At 65.1% G+C, this 18,086-nt stretch overlaps 3 protein-coding genes across 3 annotated transcripts; 1 reads left to right on the top strand and 2 right to left on the bottom strand.

Moving 5' to 3' along the window:
* Positions 1–1,479: 1,479 nt before the first annotated feature.
* On the bottom strand, positions 1,480–4,838 carry ANKLE1 (ankyrin repeat and LEM domain containing 1). Its single transcript, XM_034070839.1, has 5 exons — positions 3,177–4,838; positions 2,757–2,919; positions 2,497–2,656; positions 2,296–2,425; positions 1,480–1,787 (listed from the first exon to the last, which is right to left on the bottom strand). The coding sequence occupies exons 1-5, from the start codon at positions 4,027–4,029 to the stop codon at positions 1,615–1,617; spliced, it is 1,479 nt and encodes a 492-aa protein (XP_033926730.1). The 5' UTR covers positions 4,030–4,838; the 3' UTR covers positions 1,480–1,614.
* A 1,458-nt stretch (positions 4,839–6,296) lies between these two features.
* BABAM1 (BRISC and BRCA1 A complex member 1) lies at positions 6,297–8,744 on the bottom strand. Its single transcript, XM_034070836.1, has 9 exons — positions 8,631–8,744; positions 8,121–8,436; positions 7,970–8,028; positions 7,750–7,870; positions 7,525–7,603; positions 7,128–7,152; positions 6,810–6,939; positions 6,636–6,722; positions 6,297–6,563 (listed from the first exon to the last, which is right to left on the bottom strand). The coding sequence occupies exons 2-9, from the start codon at positions 8,415–8,417 to the stop codon at positions 6,363–6,365; spliced, it is 999 nt and encodes a 332-aa protein (XP_033926727.1). The 5' UTR covers positions 8,418–8,436; positions 8,631–8,744; the 3' UTR covers positions 6,297–6,362.
* Positions 8,745–9,254: 510 nt separating this feature from the next.
* USHBP1 (USH1 protein network component harmonin binding protein 1) lies at positions 9,255–15,155 on the top strand. The gene is given in 17 exon segments (XM_034070907.1): positions 9,255–9,360; positions 9,363–9,411; positions 9,413–9,500; positions 9,722–9,897; positions 9,977–10,077; positions 10,145–10,284; positions 10,359–10,571; positions 10,641–10,742; positions 10,897–11,003; positions 11,077–11,217; positions 11,292–11,374; positions 11,743–11,872; positions 11,951–12,188; positions 12,680–12,853; positions 12,941–13,032; positions 13,107–13,229; positions 14,912–15,155. Coding segments are annotated over 17 exon segments (2,235 nt in total). The 3' UTR covers positions 15,084–15,155.
* The last annotated feature ends 2,931 nt before the right edge of the window (positions 15,156–18,086 follow it).

The following is an 18,086-nucleotide window of genomic DNA, read 5'->3' as shown; positions in this document are numbered from 1 at the left end:
GCTATGGTGGCCAGCAGCTCCCCCCTGCCCAGCCAGGAGGTGAGGATGAGGAGGGGACCTGCTCTGTGGGCACAGAAGGACCGTCAGCTCCCGCAGTGGTGGGACTGGCATGGCTGTGGTGGGGAGGACAACACCGACCCGGAACCCTCCCGCTGTCCCCGTCCCTGCAGTCACGTCCCCAGCCACCATTGCTTTATGTGCTGCAGGGTTGGCTTCTGCTCCCTCCTGCTGCTGCATCCTCGAGGTGTCAGAGCCATCAACACGCAGTAACTCCCACAGCTCCGCTCGCCCTTCCCAGCTTCCAGCTCCTCCAGGACTCACCACCTGCTCCTGGACCCCATTCCCACCAGGATAACACCCAGCCCTCAGTGCACTGGGGGAGCAGCAATACACCATCCCATTGCCGCTCTGTCCTTGCCAATGACTCCTGTATGGATCCATGGGGTCTTGAAGCAACACAGCAGGGCTGGAGCAAGCCACAGCCTCCTGATGGCAATGGACAGCAGGTTGTTACCTGCTGCCCCTGTTCTGTACATAACCCACTGACCCAGCAGCTACTCCCCTCTGCGCTTCGCATCCCGCTGCCAGGAGCCGGTCAGGACCCAGAAGGTACATGAGAAGTGTTGAGGGGGACCCGGGCACTGCCATAGGGATGCACTGGGATGTGGGAGCCAGAGCAAGCCAGTGGGATGCTGCAGCCTCCGCAGAGAGCTGCTCCCTGCTTTGCTTCCCTCTTATTTCCCCCCATCTAAACCAAAGAAACAACCGAGCCCATGGAAACCTCACCCTTGCCCCATAGCCCAACCCAACCCCTCCTCACCCCAACGGGGCTGACACCACACCAAGGCAACCGGCTTGGCTCCAGGGGTTCCTGGCTGGGCCCTGGGTCAGTGCAGGACCCACCTGCACCGCATGGCTGAGCCCAGCTTTGTCCACAGACTGAGTAATGAAGAAGAGGAAGGGCCCTTTGGAGCCAGCCTGGCGGTGCCCCTGGGTGCAGGCGTCCCCAGCAGCCCCTGCCCTGCACCATGACCTGTCTCATAATGAGAATGAACACCCCTGGGTTCCGATGGTTTCCACAAGCCCCTGCCCTGCAGCACCCTTCCCACGCCATCCTGCCCAGGGGACCCCACACAGCACCCAGGGTTTGCAATGAGGGCACCCAGAAATACCACTGTACCCCAAAACACGGCTTTGACCCAACTGTGACTCCCCCCAGGCAGCTCCTGGTGTCCAGCTCCAGGCCACATCTCCTCCAGCTCCATTGGCCACGGAGCCTGTGTCCTTGTACCCACATTGCTCATGCTGAGGCCAAGGCAAACCGCGCACCCCGAGCCCGCCGCTGCTTTAGTGCCATTCCCCCCAGTAAAGCTGTGTTCTATCCTGTGTCTGAGTCCATGGGGATGTGCCATGCACAGGGGACAGGCCTGGGAAGGGAAGGCAGGAACCAGAGGGAGCTTGGATTTCTTAGCCAAAATAAAAGACCTGCAGTGATTTATTTATCCCCCTTGGAGAGCAAGAGGGAAGCTCTCAGCAGTGCTCAGACATCAAACCCGCACCCATAGCACAGGCACCCGCAGGCATGGGCTGCCCCAGCACAGCACCCCAGGCTGCTCAGCGCCCACCCTGGATGTCCACCGGCCGCAGCTGCCGCTCGCCCTCAGCAAGGAAGATGCTCATGGCCCTGTGCAGCATGTGAACCCCCAGGCGCCGGCGCCGCACCGCCGGCCAGCGTGCCACGGCACCATAACACAGCCCCTTCCGCTGGTTGGTGATGGTGTGCAGCCCTGTGGGGACAGGATAAACACACACTGACCCAGCCCCTGCTCCCACAGCACCCACAGGGATGGAGCCAACCCCCTGCTCCCACAGCACCCACAGGGATGGAGCCAACCCCCTGCTTCCCACAGCACCCACAGGGATGGAGCCAACCCCCTGCTCCCACAGCACCCACAGGGATGGAGCCAACCCTCTGCTTCCCACAGCACCCACAGGGATGGGGGCAACCCCCTGCTCCCACAGCACCCACAGGGATGGAGCCAACCCCCTGCTCCCACAGCACCCACAGGGATGGAGCCAACCCCATGGGTCCTCCCCACCAGCAGCTTTTCCCATAGGAGATATGTTTTGGGGGGTTCTGTCCAGCCCCTGCGCTGGCAACTGGGGACCACAAAGTCCCGAGTGCCTTGGGGTGGGCTGCATCCCCTGGGCTCCTGCACAGGGTGGGAGAGGGGGATGCAGGAGCCAGGGTGATGGCAGAGCCGATGCCAGGGCCCTGTGGCCCCACTCACGTACCCAGAGCCTCCACCAAGCATCCTTCCCGTGTGTAAGCCTCCGCTGGGACCGTGCTCTGGAAGCAGTGCACAGAGACCACCCCATGCCCGCTCGCCCAGATCTCCAGGATGCGCCTCACCTTGGGACAGCCCTGCGGGACCATGGGCACCGTCACCACGGTCCCAACCCCCTGTGGCCCCAAACCCCAGCAGCACATCCCACCCTCTGCGTGCCGGCGCGGTGCTGCCCCAGCGCCTCGCTGAGGTGGCTGTAGGGCCGCGTGCGGGTCCCCTTGCCCACGTAGAAGATGGCCTGGATGAAGGTCCTGAAGCACTCGGCCGGGCTCAGGTGGTGCGAGCGGAGGGGCAGGTTCTGGGTGGTCCTGGGGGTGCAAACCCCCAGCTTTGGGGCTCGATGCCTCTTAGGGGTCCCCACCGGGACCCCCAGCACTGGGGCCGTGTGGGGCAGCAGCAGGGCCCTACCTGGGGTCGAGGAGGAGGTAGTTGAAGCTGGACTTGACCAGCCCTTGTCGCCAGTGCCGGCTCCGGTCGGGGCGGTCGAACTCCTGCCTCAGCACCAGCTCGTCCTGGCTGCAGTCAGGGATGAGGCCGCTCTGCAGTGCGGCTGCCAGCTCGGGGCTGTGCCCTGAAGCAGCCCCAATGGCACAGGGAGCACTGTCAGCCCCAGAGGCACCGGCAGCACCATCACCCCCAATGGCACCAGGAGCACCATCACCCCCAATTGGCACCAGGAGCACCACCAGCCCCAGTGGCACTGGGAGCACCATCACTCCCAATGGCACCAGGAGCACCACCAGCCCCAGTGGCACTGGCAGCACAGGCAGCCTCACAGCAGCCCAGAGGGCCCTAACCCTAACCCTAATGGGGCACCGCAGCACTCACCCACTGGCCTGTTCTGGGCTGTCCTCAGCAGCTCCTCCAGCCGCCGCAGGTAGAGCTGTCTGGTGAGCACCGTGATGGGCCCTGGCTCATCCCCCAGTGCCCGCAGCTGCCGGCGCAGCTCTTCATCCGAGAGCAGCCGCGGTGATGCCATGTCCCCATTGCCAGGGCTGTGGTGCTCAGTGGGTGCTTGGTCCTGCTCCTCACACTTGAGGGGCTCTTCGGTGCTGGGGGGCACAGCCGGGACCCGCGGTGCCAAAAGACGGCAGAAGCGCCTGTGGAGCCACGGGGGCTGCGGTGCCCCCAAGGGCAAAGGGTCCTGGCAGCCAGAGCCACCCTCCTCCTCATTGTCCCTGAAGGTGGCACATGGGGAGCCCTGAGCATCTGGGGGGGGCTGGGGGTACCCAGGGACCAGCAGCACCGTGGGGCTGGAGCCATGAGCATCTGATGGAGGGCACTGGGGATGCCCATGATGCCCAGGGACCAGCAGCACCGTGGGGCTGGAGCCATGAGCATCTGATGGAGGACACTGGGGATGCCCATGATGCCCAGGGACCAGTAGCACGGTGGGGCTGGAACCAGGGGAGCTGCTGGAGGCTCTGGGGAGGAGCACAGTGTCACCCACAGACTCTGTCTCCTCTCCGTCCCCACTGCACTCATCTGTGCCCTGTGGGGTGACACAGCACCCTGGGGTGGCAGCAGGATCCCTGGGGGCACCCCGGGGGGCTCTGACCCTATGGGGCCTCTGCGGCATCTCCAATGTGTCATCGGAAACGGAGGAGGAAGAGGAGGCACCGAAGTGCTCTGCAGAGGCCAGGAGGCGGCTGCGGGTCCGGGGGGTGACATGTCGGTACATGGGGGGCTCCTGCGGGATCACATCCCCACTGGGGACGAGCCTGGGAAGAGGCCCTGGGGTGGAGGGGGGTGACCCCTGGAGCCTGCACCCCTGGAGCTGGGTGAGGATCTCCCCTACATCACCCGTGTCCGAAGCATCCTCACAGCAAGGGGCTCCCCCAGAACCCCCATCCCACACCAGCTCTGGGGCTGGGGGGATGCCGGGGGGGGGCAGCTCCGTGGGGTCAGCTCCGTGTGGGGAAGGGGCTTCCCTCAGCCCCAGCCCCACGGAGCAGCAGCACCGAGTGCCCAGGGTCTCCAGGGCACTAACGAAGCACTCGCAGTCACTGCTGCTGTCCCCAGGGCTGCCACCGTGCCCGGGGGGCTCAGGCACTGCCCCGGCTGTCCCCCAGCCCCTGCTGCGGCGCTGGGGCCGGCGCAGGGACCCATCCGGACCAAAGAGCTGCGGGGGACAGGGACTGGGCACAACCCGAGGGCAGGGCTGGGGGAGAACCTTGGGGGTACCCCCTGAACCTCCCACCGTGGTCCTGCTCCGGGGTCCCTCCCTGGGCTCATCCCCGTCCGAGAGCAGCGTGCTGGAGGCGAGGGGATGCGGGGGCACAGCTGAGCCTTCGGGGTCCCCCTGGAGCCATGGGGCAAGGGAGGGGATGGAGAGGGATGGGAGGGACCCCCTCAAACCACTGCAGCCCCCTGGCTCCTGCAGCAGGGACCCGGCCTCGGGGAGCACAGCACAGATGCTGCCTTCGGTGGCATCCTCAGTCAGGAAGGACAGGGAGCGCCGGGGGCCCCCCGGGTCTGGGAACAGAGATGGGGGTCAGTGTCCACGTCAGACCTGGATGAGCCCCCAGTAACAGCCAAGGGGTGCCCGGGGTCCTCACCCTCTGCACGAGTCCATCCCCAGCGCCGCTGTGAGCCCCAGTCCCGCAGGAGCCGCACTCCGTGTGCCCGCTCCCAGTCCATGGCTCATCTCCCATCCTGCAGGGCAGGGATGTGGCCGTCACCAGCACCGCAGCCAGGGCCAACAAAGGGCTCCATGGGCGCAGCGGGGCTCGGGGGGCACCCACCCCATGGTGACAAGGTCCCAGCACAAGCAGCAGCTCCGAGCCCCTGACTCCTGCGAACCCCGAGTTACTCCCGGCCCCGGTCAGGGGCTCACCCACCCCTCATCACCCCCCATGCTCCCTAAGGAGCCCGCAGCACCCCGACCCCCCCGCTCCCTGCACCCTCTTAGTGCCGGTACCGGGACGGACCCCCCATACCCCGGGGCAGTGCATGCAGGGGTACCCCGGGGCTGCAGCACCTACAGTGTCCCCCTCCCGGTGCAACGGGGGGACTGCGGAGAGCGCACACACCTCACCCCCCCACCCCCCCAGTCCCGGTGTCCTGTCCTGTCCAGTCCTCCCCAGTCCCAGTGTCCTGTCCCATCCCGTCCCCCCCAGTCCCGGTGTCCTGTCCTGCCCTGTCCCATCCCATCCCGTCCCCCCCAGTCCCGGTGTCCTGTCCTGTCCCGTCCCGTCCTGTCCCATCCCATCCCGTCCCCCCCAGTCCCGGTGTCCTGTCCTGTCCTGTCCCGTCCCATCCCGTCCCATCCCATCCCATCCCGTCCCGTCCCGTCCCGTCCCGTCCCATCCCATCCCATCCCGTCCCGTCCCGTCCCATCCCATCCCATCCCATCCCATCCCGTCCCGTCTCGCTCACCCCCAGTCCCGGTGTCCTGTCCTATCCCGTCCCATCCTATCCCGTCCCATCCCATCCCATCCCATCCCATCCCGTCCCGTCCCGTCTCGCTCACCCCCAGTCCCGGTGTCCTGTCCTATCCCGTCCCATCCTATCCCGTCCCATCCCATCCCATCCCATCCCATCCTATCCCGTCCCGTCCCTCTCACCCCCAGTCCCGTTCCCCCCAGGGCTCACGCAGTTCCGCACCGTTCCTACCGCGCAGGCGCAGAGAGCCCCACCCGTTCGAACGCCCCGCGCTCAGGCGCTCCGCCCTCTCATTGGCTGGCGAGGGGAGAGGCGGGGCTAACGCTCCCAGTGTTCCCAGTGACCGCACCAGTGCTCCCGGTGTCCTGAACCAGCTCCACCCAGAAACCGCATCAGCGCTCCCAGTGCCCAGTAAGTCCCAACAGCCACCCCATCACTGCCCAGTATCCCCCAGTAACCACACTGCCCCTCGGGGTCCCCACACAACCCCCCCAGGGATGACACCAACCTCCTATCCCCCGTTCCCAACCCGGCGCAGGAGCCACAGCATCAGCACAACACGGGTCAGGAATCGCCCCTTCTCTTTCCTGCAGCCCCATTCCCATGCCAGTATCCCCCAGTGTCCCCAGCTCAGACAGTGGCCTCGATCTCCGGGGGCTCATCCTCCTCCAGCAGCCCATAGGCTGCATGGGTCTGGAACGGGCGCTGCAGTGGATGCGCCAGCAGCTTGGCCATGCAGTTGTGCAGCTCCACAGCAGGCCCCGACAGCAACACCTCGTACTTGTAGTTGGTGCCTTTGGTGTCCAGGCTGCTGAAGAAGCTGTACATCTCCTGGGGGGGGGGACACAGAGGGGGTGAGATGTCCTCTGCCGGGGTGGAGAGGATGCCCCAGCCCACATTTACCTTCCAGCTCGTCTCATCTTCCTTCTCCTCCACCCCATTGTGGATGTAGACGATATCAAAGAAGAAGTAGGGACACTGCAGCATCTTCTGCAGGGTGAGAAGGCAGGAATGGCCCTTCCACATGCTGGGATAGAGCCAGAGCTCACCCAGAGTGGGAACAAGGTGAGGATCTACCTTCATGTGCTCCGACATGGAGAACTGGGGCTGGCAGCCTGGGCGGCCGAACACCAGGATGGTCCTGACCACGTACGGTGGAGGGATGGTCTGAACATTCTCCGTCACCGGCAGCTCAATCTTCTGCTGGCTGCAGCAGGAGGATGGAGGCGGCTCAGGGATCCCTGTACCAACACCTCAGGGACTATCCCTGCCTCCTTGAAACAGCCCAGCAGCTCCAGGCTGGGGCTGGGGAAGCAGCACCTCCCCCAGGTCTTTGGGGTGATGTTCTTACAACCAAACAGAACATTGGGGATCCCGACCCGCAGCTGTACTCACATCAGGTTGAAGAGTCCTTCCAGATCTGCAGCCCAAGGTAAGGATAGATCCCAGCACCCAGACCCCTGCCCACCCCAGGCACCTCCTGCACCCTCTATGGTGGGCAGCGATGGCACCGGGCGCCCCTGATGGACCAGGGTGGGGAGAAAACACCAAGAAGTGAGTGTTTGGTGGGTCTGGAGGCTCCAGTGTTCAAACTGGGGCTTGGTTTGACCCTCCAGCTTCACACGCTCACTCAGCTGCCAGGATGCCAGTGAGCTGCTGCCACCTGCAGGCAACGGGCTTGGAGGGTCCCCCCTTACGCTCAAGTCACCCTATTTTACAACCAAAGAACTCCATTTGCACCCTTGCAGGGGCCTGGTCCCTCCCCGTCCCAGCCCCATAGGTGGTGGGATACTGAAGGACTTGCAGACGACAGTCTCCAGGTCATAGAGGCAGCTGCAGACCTCGCGGGGGTCCGAGGTGAACCCTGAGAGCTGAGAGGAAGCAGGGTGAGGAGCCATCCCAGTCTGCATCCCATCCATCCCCATCTGCATCCCATCCATCCCACCGCATCCCATCCATCCCATCGCATCCCATCCATCCCATCGCATCCCATCCATCCCACCGCATCCCCACTCACCCAAGTGGCATCATTGTTCACCACCACCAGCGCAAACTCGTGGCACTTGTCAATCTTGTGCTTCGTCCTCACAAACATCTCTATCATCTTCTGCGAGATGTTCAGTGCGTTGGTCTTGGACCTGCCACCAGGGCCAGAGCTCAGCGGGGACCCCCTTGTCCCCCCACCAGCATGGGGGGGTCCGTTTCCAGCCCCACAAGGAGCATCCCCCAACACTCACCCATTAAAGGACTCCAGCTTGGGTAGTGCCATCTCCTCCGCCAGATCCAAGCAGATGATCTATGTGGGACAGCACCGCGGCTGAGCCCCCCCCGCTCCCGCAGCCCCTCACCGCAGCCCCAGGGCTGCTCCCACCCCCTGCCCGCACTCACCACCTTCTCGGGGCAGTTCACACGTGGGGTCTTCACCTGCACCTCGGTGTGGGGGCCGGGGCCGGGCCAGGCGGTGCCGTGGGGGGCACCGGCCGTGCCCTGGGGGCTGCCGTCGGCGCTGGCCGCCTCCCCCTCGCCCTCGCTGCGGTTGCCCACGCTGGTCTGGGCGCTCAGCGCTCGGTCCTCGGCACCCTCCGGGTTGGAGCGGGTCCGGGGCCGCGGCTCCGGCGCCTTCTCCTCGTCCTCGTCGGCAGCGCTGCCCGGCTCCGACGTGTCCATCCCGCAGCCGCGCTCCATAGGGAGCGATGCCGGAGCCCTGGGGGGGATCGGTGCTGATGGAGCCGCCCCCGGACCCCGGCCCCCCCCCCGCTCCCTTCCAATGCACCCCTATGCATCCCCGGACCATGGAGCCCCTTTCCCACGCTCCCCCCCTCCCGGTGCGTCCCGTCCCAAGCAAACCCCCATCCCCTGTACCCACCCCCCCCGCTGCACCCCCCGGTGAGCACTCACCCGCTCTCGGTCTCACGAGCCCCGCCCGCCACCGACCGGAACCGGATCCGCGCGGGGGCTGCTGGGAATTGTAGTTCCAGGGGAGGTGTCCCCGTCGGGCACCGCAAACACCCACGTAACCCAAATACCAACGTACCCCTGCACCCCAAATACCCTTGCACCCTGCACCCCAAATACCCATGTCCCCCCTGCACCCCAGATACTCATGTACCCCCTGCATCCCAAATAGCCATGCACCCCCTGCACCCTACATAGACATGCACCCCCTGCACCCCAAATAGCTATGTACCCCCTGCACCTCAAATACCCATGTGCTCCCTGCACCCGTGTGCTGCCCCTGCACCCCAAATATTCATTTACCCACCTGTACCCCAAATACCCCTGCAGCACCCCTTTGCACCCTAAACACCCTCACACTGCCCACAGCACTCCTGAGCTGGGTCCCCCATGGCCCCGCACACTCTAGCACCCTACACAACACCTTCCAGCTCCCCCCATGCTCACACACCCCTCTGCACCCTCAGATGTGCCCCTAAAACTCCAAGGGGTGCTCAAAGACACAAAGCTATGTGCGTCCTGCTGCCTGGGTGCCCTGGGGAGGGTGCAATGTGGGGCTGGGGTGCCATGGAGCAGAGCAGTGAGGACGTTGTTGGGGGGCAGAGCCCCCCAAGACGGCTCCAGCACAGTCATGGGGCAGCGCAATGGTTAAGTGCGGGAGGCTGCACCGGGGCTGCGAGGAAGAGGAAATCTCAGCAGGAACAAGGACAGGGAAAGGCCCAGGGCAGGGGCCGGAGGTGCAGCCAGGACGTGTTGGGAGCCCCGAGCGGGGCCGTGGGCCGAGCCCTGGCCAGGGCAGCTGGGATGGAGAAGGCAAGTGGGGGTCCCGTGTGATGGGCACTGCCAGGGGCTTCCTCATGCACCCGCAGGTGTCCCTTGGCCATGGGTGTCCCTGGCGGTGGCAAATCCTGGTGGGCACCAGCCCCTTCAAGCCCTGGTGCCAGCGCAGGCAGGGGTGGGTGGATGGATGGATAGATGGTGGATGGATGGATGGACGGATGGATGGATGGATGGATGGACGGACACTCCTGCAGCCTCCACAGCCTGCAGAGGGAGAAGAGGAAGAAGAGGACAGAAAGGATGAGGATGGTGAGAACACGGCGGAGGACATTGAGGGCATCCTGTGCTATGAGGAGCACATCACCGGGCTGCTGGCCACGGTGGCCCAGCTGCACCGCAGAGCAGAGCAGCTCCAGTGCTGCACCAGCAGGTACCAGAATGCTGTGGCCATGGGGCACTGGGAGGTGGCACTGCCCTGGTGCATCTCACTTCTGCTCTTCACCCTGCAGGGAGGATGAGGAGGGCTGGGAGGGCACCACCAGCCTCCCCACTGCCAGCCCACAGCAACACCGCCTCGACGGCACGCTCGGTAGTGCCACGGATGCGGGAGGTGAGCGCACCGTGCGTACCATGCTGTGCCATGCGGCAGGGACCTCACCCCGCACCCCTCTCCCCAGCCCACAGCCCCGACCTCTTCGCGGACCTGCAGCACGTCGTGAGCTCGCTGGAACGCACCGTGTTCTCCCGGCACCGGCACCGGCACCAGCACGCACTGGTGTGGCCTGCGCCCAGCAAGGAGTGGGCACGAGCGGCCCAGGTGAGCCCCGGCAGCACGGTCAGCCCAGAGCCAAGCGGATGGGCACTGCTCGAGCGGCTGCCCCGTGCCCACAGAGCCTGGAGGAGCTGACCCGGAGCCCGGCCCGGCCCGGGGGGGGCATGGGACCGGCGCTGGAGGAGGCGGCGGCGGAGGAGGCGGCGGTGGCGGCGGCGGCGTCGAGGAACGCGGCGCTGCGGGCGGCCCTGGGGCACCGAGAGGAGGAGCTGGGCAGGGCCACGGCCGCGCTGCGGGCGCTGCGGGCGGAGCGCGACCGGCTGCAGCTCAAGGTGGGCACGGAGAGGAAGGGGGAGAGGCCCCAGCTCAGCCCCCAGGGCTCAGCCCCGTGCGTGCCGCAGGTCCGGGACTTGCGGGATGCTCTGTCCAGGCTGGAGGAGCCGGGAGGCTCCGGCGGTGACACCGCCGGGATCGGCAGCCCCATGGTGCACAGGGAACCCCAGGTGAGTGCACGGGGAGCCTGCCCCGGTGCTGCGCTCTGCCTGTCCCGATGTCAGTCCCGGTGCTGCGCTCTGCCTGTCCCGATGTCAGTCCCGGTGCCAGGCTCTGTCTGTCCCGGTGCCTCTCCCGGTGCTGCTCTGCCTGTCCCCTCTGCAGGACTTGCCCCAGTGCAGTGAGGACGCTCAGCCCCACAGTCCCCTCTCCCCACAACCCTCGGAGGGTCCCAGCCAAGAGCAGGAGGAGCGAATGCAGCAGCTACAGGGGTGAGTGTCCCGTCCCCCCCTCCTCACTGGTGGGGAAACCGAGGCACGGGCCGCGGTTAACGGTGGGTGCCAGGTCCCTGGCGAGGCTGCAGGAGGTGAACCGGGAGCTGGCGGCAGCGCTGCAGGACTGCAAGAGCGACGCGGAGCGGCTCAGCATGGTGCTTGGGCAGCACGAGTCCTGCAGCACCGCGCTGCGCCTGGCCCTGCGCTGCAGGTGGGACATGGGGACATGGGGACACGGGGGGGACACGGGGGGGACACAGCCACACTGAGCCCCTCTCCCTGCAGCGAGCGCTGCGGGGGGGCCTACGCTGCCCTCCTTGACCTGACTTGGGCAAAGGTGTGCCGGGAGCAGGATGGGGCCCAGGGGGGTGAGTGACAACTGGGGGAGCTGCAGGGTTGGGGGAGCTGGGGAGTTCAAGGGGAGGATGGTGGGGGGATGTGTGAGGGACACTGGGGAATGTCAGGGGGTGAAGAGGGGATGTGGGAGGGATGCAGCAGGGATGCACAAGGGATGCTGGAGGGTGTCAGGAGGATGTTGGAGGGATGCAGGGGGAATGCAGGGAGATATTTAGGAGACACAGGGAGATACTAAGCAGATGCACGGGAGAATGCTGGGCAGATGCATGTGGTTATCAGGGGGATGCAGGATTGATGCTGGGGAACCCTAGTCCCTAGCACAGTCCCCGTGGGCATACACACCGAAGAGGGACATGACCACTGCCTGCCCCATGCCTAGGAGCCATGGGGCAGCAGAGCCAGGGGCATGAATCCAGCCTCACACCAGCAGAGGGGCCACAGCTCCAGGGTCGCGCTGAGCCAGATGGGCAGGAGGAGAGCGGGGACAGCAGCTCCACGGCACCGCAGAGGTACCAGGATGAGAGCGGAGCCCAGTGCTGGGCTGTGCACCCCCTGTGCCCACCCAAACCCGCACCCTCATCCCGTAGCCCCCCAGCACCGCAAGGGATGGAGGAGGGGGCTCTGCGTGAGCACATCCGCCGGCTGCGGGCAGAGCAGGAGGCTGTGGAGGCTTCTCTGCAGGACCCCCCGGCCCCCAGCAGCACCCACCGCAGCGAGGACACCCGGGCCCGTGCCGAGCGGGTGCTGCAGGAGGCCCGGGCACAGCTGCACGGCTGGAGGCGGCCGGAGAAAGCGGAGCTGCTGCAGGAGCTGGTGATGCTCAAGGTGGGATCGTGTGGGGCTGAGCATGGGACTCAGGCTGCATGGAGACCTCAGAGCAGCTTCCAGTGTCTGAAGGAGGCTACAGTGATATGGGAGAGGGACTTTTCATCTGGGGCTGTAGTGATAGGACAAGGGGTGATGGGTTTAAACTGAAACAAGGGAGGTTCAGGTTGGAGATAAGGCAGAAGCTGTTCCCTGTGAGGGTGCTGAGGCGCTGGCACAGGGTGCCCAGAGAAGCTGTGGCTGCCCCATCCCTGGCAGTGCTCAAGACCAGATTGGACAGTTTGGGTGACATGGTCTAGTGTAAGAGATCCCTACCCATGGTAGCTGGTTGGAACTGGATGATCTTAAGGTCTTTTCCAGCCCAAACCATTCCATGATTCTATGATCTGAGCCATAGAGCTGGGAGAAGGGCAGGGGGTGATGCACAGCAAGAGAGAACGGAGCCGTGCCTCAGTTTCCCCATCCTGGTGATGATGCTGCTGCCCTGCCAGGAGGCCATGGCTGACCTGAAGATGCAGTTGCAGCTGGTGGAGAGGGAGAAGCGAGGTCTGGAGGTGCTGGAAGCTGCGCAGGGCCCGCGGGAGGCTGCGTTGTGCCTGGTGCTCCAGCACCTGCAGTGGGAGAAGGATGAGGGGTTCGGCCACCCCCCCAGCAGCAGCAGGGAGGTGAGGATTGCTCCCAACTTCCCATGGGGACCTTCCCCAGGGGCTTGAGGTCTCCCCAGGGATGGGACCCACATCTGACTCCTGCAGGATGCCCAAAGCGGCCGGGTGGGAGCAGTAGCTCCCTGGCACCCTCCGGGTCCAGCAAGGATGGGTGAAGAGCTGCTCCATACCCTGAGCCGGTAAGAGCCCTCCCTGGCCATGCCATGGTGAGCCGTGGGCTCAGGGACATTCCAGACATGGGGATGTCCCCCAGGACGGAGGAGCTGCGTGCCCGGGCACAGGCCCTGGTGCGTGCCCTGGAGGACAGCAGTGCCATCAGCCGCGCACAGCAGGCACAGTGTGCCACCATCACTGCAGACTTCTTCCATGCTCACAGGTAGGCACAAGGCTCCTCCACCGCACACGTGTTGGGTGCAGCATCGCCTCGTACACCCCTAAGTGCCTTCCTGCATGCCCTGGTTGCACATCACCCCTTGCTTGCTTCAGATCCCTTCTTGCACATCTGCAGTGTGTGGTTCCTACCTCCACAATCCCTTCTTCCTGCACCCCCTAAAAGCGCAGTCCCTTCTTGCACCCCCCAAAAACTCTATCCTATATTGCATACCCCCAGTGGGTGGTCTTTCCCTTCACACCCCAAAACCACAATTCCTCCCTGCACATCCCCAGATGTGTGATCCCTTCTGGCACACCCCAAAAGCACAGTTCCACCTTGCACATCCCAAAACTGCAGTCCCGTATTGCACACCCCCAAAGCATGGTCCCATCTTGCACATCCCTGATACCCAATCCCTTCCTGCACTCACTCCAAAAGCACATTCCCACTTTGCACACCCCAAACCATGGTCCTATGTTGCGCATCCAGTCCTTTGCACACCTTAGAAACACGGTCCCACCTTACACATGCCTAGTGCGTCATCCCCTCTTGCACACCCCAAGAGCTCTGCCCCTTCCTGCACACCCCAAACCCGGGTGCCCCAGTCACAGTCCCCTCGGTGCGGTGCTGAGCATGGTGTGGGTGTAGTGCGGTGGCAGTGTGGTGCTCAGTGGTGCTCAGTGGTGCTGAGTGCGGTGATGAGCATGGCGCAGTGCTCAGTGCAGTGCTGAGCGTGGTGCGGTGCACGGTGCGGTGCTGAGCATGGTGTGGGTGCAGTGCGGTGGCAGTGTGGTGCTCAGTGGTGCTCAGTGGTGCTGAGTGCGGTGATGAGCATGGCGCAGTGCTCAGTGCAGTGCTGAGCGTGGTGTGGTGCACGGTGCGGTGCTGAGCGCGGTGTCCGGTGCAGTGCTCAGTGCGGTGCTGAGCTCAGTGCCCGGTGCAGTGCTCAGTGCCCGGTGCAGTGCTCAGTGTCCGGTGCAGTGCTCAGTGCGGTGCTGAGCTCAGTGTCCGGTGCAGTGCTCAGTGCAGTGCTCAGTGAAGTGCCCGGTGCGGTGCTGAGCGCGGTGCTGAGCTCAGTGCCCGGTGCGGTGCTCAGTGCAGTGCTGAGCGCGGTGTCCGGTGCAGTGCTCAGTGCGGTGCTGAGCTCAGTGCTCGGTGCGGTGCTGAGCTTAGTGCCCGGTGCAGTGCTCAGTGCAGTGCCCGGTGCAGTGCTCAGTGCAGTGCTGAGCGCAGTGCCCGGTGCAGTGCTCAGTGCAGTGCTCAGTGCGGTGCTGAGCTCAGTGTCCGGTGCAGTGCTCAGCGCAGTGCTCAGTGCAGTGCTCAGTGCGGTGCTGAGCGCGGTGCTGAGCTCAGTGCCCGGTGCAGTGCCCGGTGCAGTGCTCAGTGCAGTGCCCGGTGCGGTGCTCAGTGCAGTGCTGAGCGCAGTGCCCGGTGCAGTGCTCAGTGCAGTGCTCAGTGCGGTGCTGAGCTCAGTGTCCGGTGCAGTGCTCAGCGCAGTGCTCAGTGCAGTGCTCAGTGCAGTGCCCGGTGCGGTGCTGAGCGCGGTGCTCAGTGCGGTGCTGAGCTCAGTGCCCGGTGCAGTGCTCAGTGCAGTGCTCGGTGCAGTGCTCAGTGCGGTGCTCAGTGCGGTGCTGAGCTCAGTGCGGTGCTGAGCGCGGTGCTGAGCTCGGTGCCGCTGCCCTCAGCGCTCTGGCCCTGGCATACCGCGGCGCCCGACGGAAGCAGGCGGCTCAGCTGCGGCGGCTGGAGGGGCAGGCAGGGGCCCTGCGCAGGCAGCACTCCCGGCAGACGCAGGCGCTCACCCGCAGGCTGCAGAGCCTGGAGCAGGGCACGGCCGGCAGCGAGACCCGCATCTAGAGCCCCCCGGAGCCCCCCGACCCCCGGTACCGGCAGGACCCCCTGTACCCCACGGAGAATAAACCAGAGATGTTCACGGCCCAACCGTCCCCACCACCGTGCAGGGTTTGGGGGGCGGGGGGGGGGGTTGCGTTCGGAGGGGCTCAGGCAGCCGGACCCGGAGCTCGGCTCATCCCGGGTACAAAGGGGCACCCCCCTCACCCCCCCCCGTCCCCCGTCTCCCGGTGCAGATGAAGCCGTTTCGTTATCCTGACGTGGGATCAAAGGTGACGGCAGTGGCCGTGGCTGCGGGGCCATGCATATGCAGGAGGGAAGAGGAGCAGTGACCCCTCGCCGGGGGCATCCTCGCCGCGAGGGGGGTGGGCGGCAGTGGGGATGAATCCAGCAGCCGGAACACCGAGGGCTTGGATAGAGGAGCTGCGCTGAGCACGGGTTTCCAGTGGGCGGATGGGCAGGGGCACAATGTGGGTGGAAGGGAAACTGAGGCACGGAGGTTTACATAGGCTCAAATGGGGCCTGCAGCTCCCCAGAGAGATCCTGCAGCAGAGTTCAAGGCTCAGTGGATCAATATCCAGAACTGTGGCAACAGAGAGAGCTGCAAGGCAGGGATGCGATAATGTGGAGATGCAGGGATGGAGGGATGCAGGATGGGGCTGCAATGACACAGAGCTGCAGGGTTGGGGGCATGCAGGGCTGCAGGGCAGGGCTGCAGTGATGGAGGTGGAGGGATACAGGGATGAAGGGATGCGGGGATGCAATGAAACAGGGATGGAGGGAAGTGGGGACACAGCTCACCCCTCCGAGCTGCCCGTGCCTCTGCCCCCATCACCTCATCACAGCATCCATCCGAATGGGGACAGGGGCTGGTTCAAGGGGTGATTCCCAGCCCCCAAGTCACTGAGTTGGGGGCTGCCTGTGCTGCTCCAGCCCCTGTCCCTGCTGTCCCCTCTCGTGCCTGGCTCCGTAGGGGGGTCCTGGTGGCCTGGAGGGGCTGACCCATGGGTTGAAGGTCAGGGCTCTGCTCTCAGACCCCTTTTCAGATTCAAATGGGCTCCCGGGGGCTTTGTGCGGGGTCAGACTCGGCATGAAAGGGCCGGGGCAGCCGGGGCGGCCTCAGCGCTGGGTGCCAGGAGGAGGAGGAGGCAGCTGGGACCTGCTCGAGGGGTCCCCCTCGCTGACCCCCAGGGGCACCGGTGGGGATGGGGTCCCAGTGCTGTCCTGCCTGCCAGGCTGCTGGCACAGTGCAGCATGACATGGCACAGCACAGCATGGTATGGTGCAGCATGGCACCAAGCATTATGGCACAGTGCAGCACAATGTAGCATGGCACAGCATGGCACAGCATGGCACAGCATGGCACAGCATGGTGCAGGCTGGTGGGACCTCCCTGCTTTCCCACTGCCACCCCAATGTATACCCAGAAACCTGCAGCTCCCATGGAGGGCTCCACATACCAGTTCATGACCCCACCATTACATCCTACTCCCTGCCTCAGTTTCCCTTCTGCTGGGGCTACAATAACCCCCTGGCACCCCCCGGTAACATGGCCCAGTGTGGGCTGCACCCCATCCCCTGGGATTGTGGGTCCTGGGGGTCACGGTGGGGCAGGCAGGAGGGATGGGATCAGGGAGGTTGGAGGTGATTCATGTCCCCCAGCCGGGCCTGGGGCGTGGGATCTGATATCCCGGGAATGCAGGGCAGGGAGCAGCCCTCGCAGGAGGGGCGGGGGGGGGGGGGGGGGTCACGTCTCCCTTTGCCTGCAGCACCCGGGGGGGCAGTGGTGAAACCTCCCCTCTATGGGGAGAGAGATCCATGTGTGTGTGTGTGTGTATGTGCTGACCCCACACATGTGTTCCCTGCTGCATGTCCCTTGCACACGTGTGTGCACACGGCAGAGGGGTGTTTGCTGCACGGGTGCTCCATGTGCCATGCTGTGGGGCAGCCGTGGGGCACAGGGCTGTGCTGTGTGTGGGACTGCCCTGCCCAAGGATCCGAGCAGCAGTGGCACCGGCAGCCCTGGCCTCCCTTTGTCCTTCACTGACGGCAATGCAGCCGTGGTTGGGCCCTGCAAGGTCACCACGTTCCAGGGTTGGGACCATCGGGACCCCCCCGGCCATGAGGGGCCCTTCACCCTTCTGCAGGCTCCAGCGCCTGCCCTTGGCACGTCCACACGTGCCCGCGGTGGGAGCTGGCCTCAGGAATGCAGCACTGAGGAGCCTGGTTGGGCCTCAGCATCCTCCAGGCACAGCGGGGACAGATCCTGCTCAGATCAGAGGTGGGGGCACAGACAGACGGATGTGGGGGTGTCCATCTGACCCCCCCGGGAAGCTCCCACGTGGGGCTGGCAGAGGGAATGGCTGCCCCACAGCCTGGAGTGGTGGGACCCAGGATGCTGGTGCTGGTATCTGGGTTTTGGTGCTGCTGGCACCCAGCTCTCCATCGGCACAGCCATGAACCAGGCCCTGCCCTGGCACACTTTGGCCAGGGTTGCTCAATCACCCTCCAGCCCAAAGGAGGATCATCACTGCCACCCATATCCCACCACCACATCCGCTCTGACCCCGGAACCCTCACGGACCCCACTGGCGCCTCCATCGTGCCGGACTCTTCCCGGGGGCACCGGGGCGGCACGAAACGCGCTGGCAGCTCCCGGGGGCCCTTTTGTGCCGCAGAGGCAGTGGAGCAGCACGAGGAAGGAGGAATTCCTCCAGAGATCAAACGCCTTTCCCAACTGGACACCGACGTCAAAACAAGGCTGGTTCCCAGCGCGGGGCCGGAGCCATGCGGGGGAGAAGATCCAATTTCCTCCTTTGTTCCTGGATTATTATTTTTGCAGAGGGCAGGAGGCGGGAGCAGGGCAGGGAAAGGGCCATAAATCACAGCCTGACACAAGAGAAAGGAGAAGCAGAGCTGGCTGCAGGTGGGGGTCACCCCCCTGCCCAGAATAGACCCCCCCCCCACTCCTCCAGCCCAGCCCCTTCCCAGCCAGCTCTGCCTTCCCAA

This window comes from Melopsittacus undulatus, chromosome 19 (genome assembly GCF_012275295.1).
Source record: "Melopsittacus undulatus isolate bMelUnd1 chromosome 19, bMelUnd1.mat.Z, whole genome shotgun sequence".
Lineage (NCBI taxonomy): Eukaryota > Metazoa > Chordata > Aves > Psittaciformes > Psittaculidae > Melopsittacus > Melopsittacus undulatus.
The sequence above is the reverse complement of the archived record's forward strand: the minus strand, read 5'-3'. Positions and strand labels throughout refer to the sequence as shown.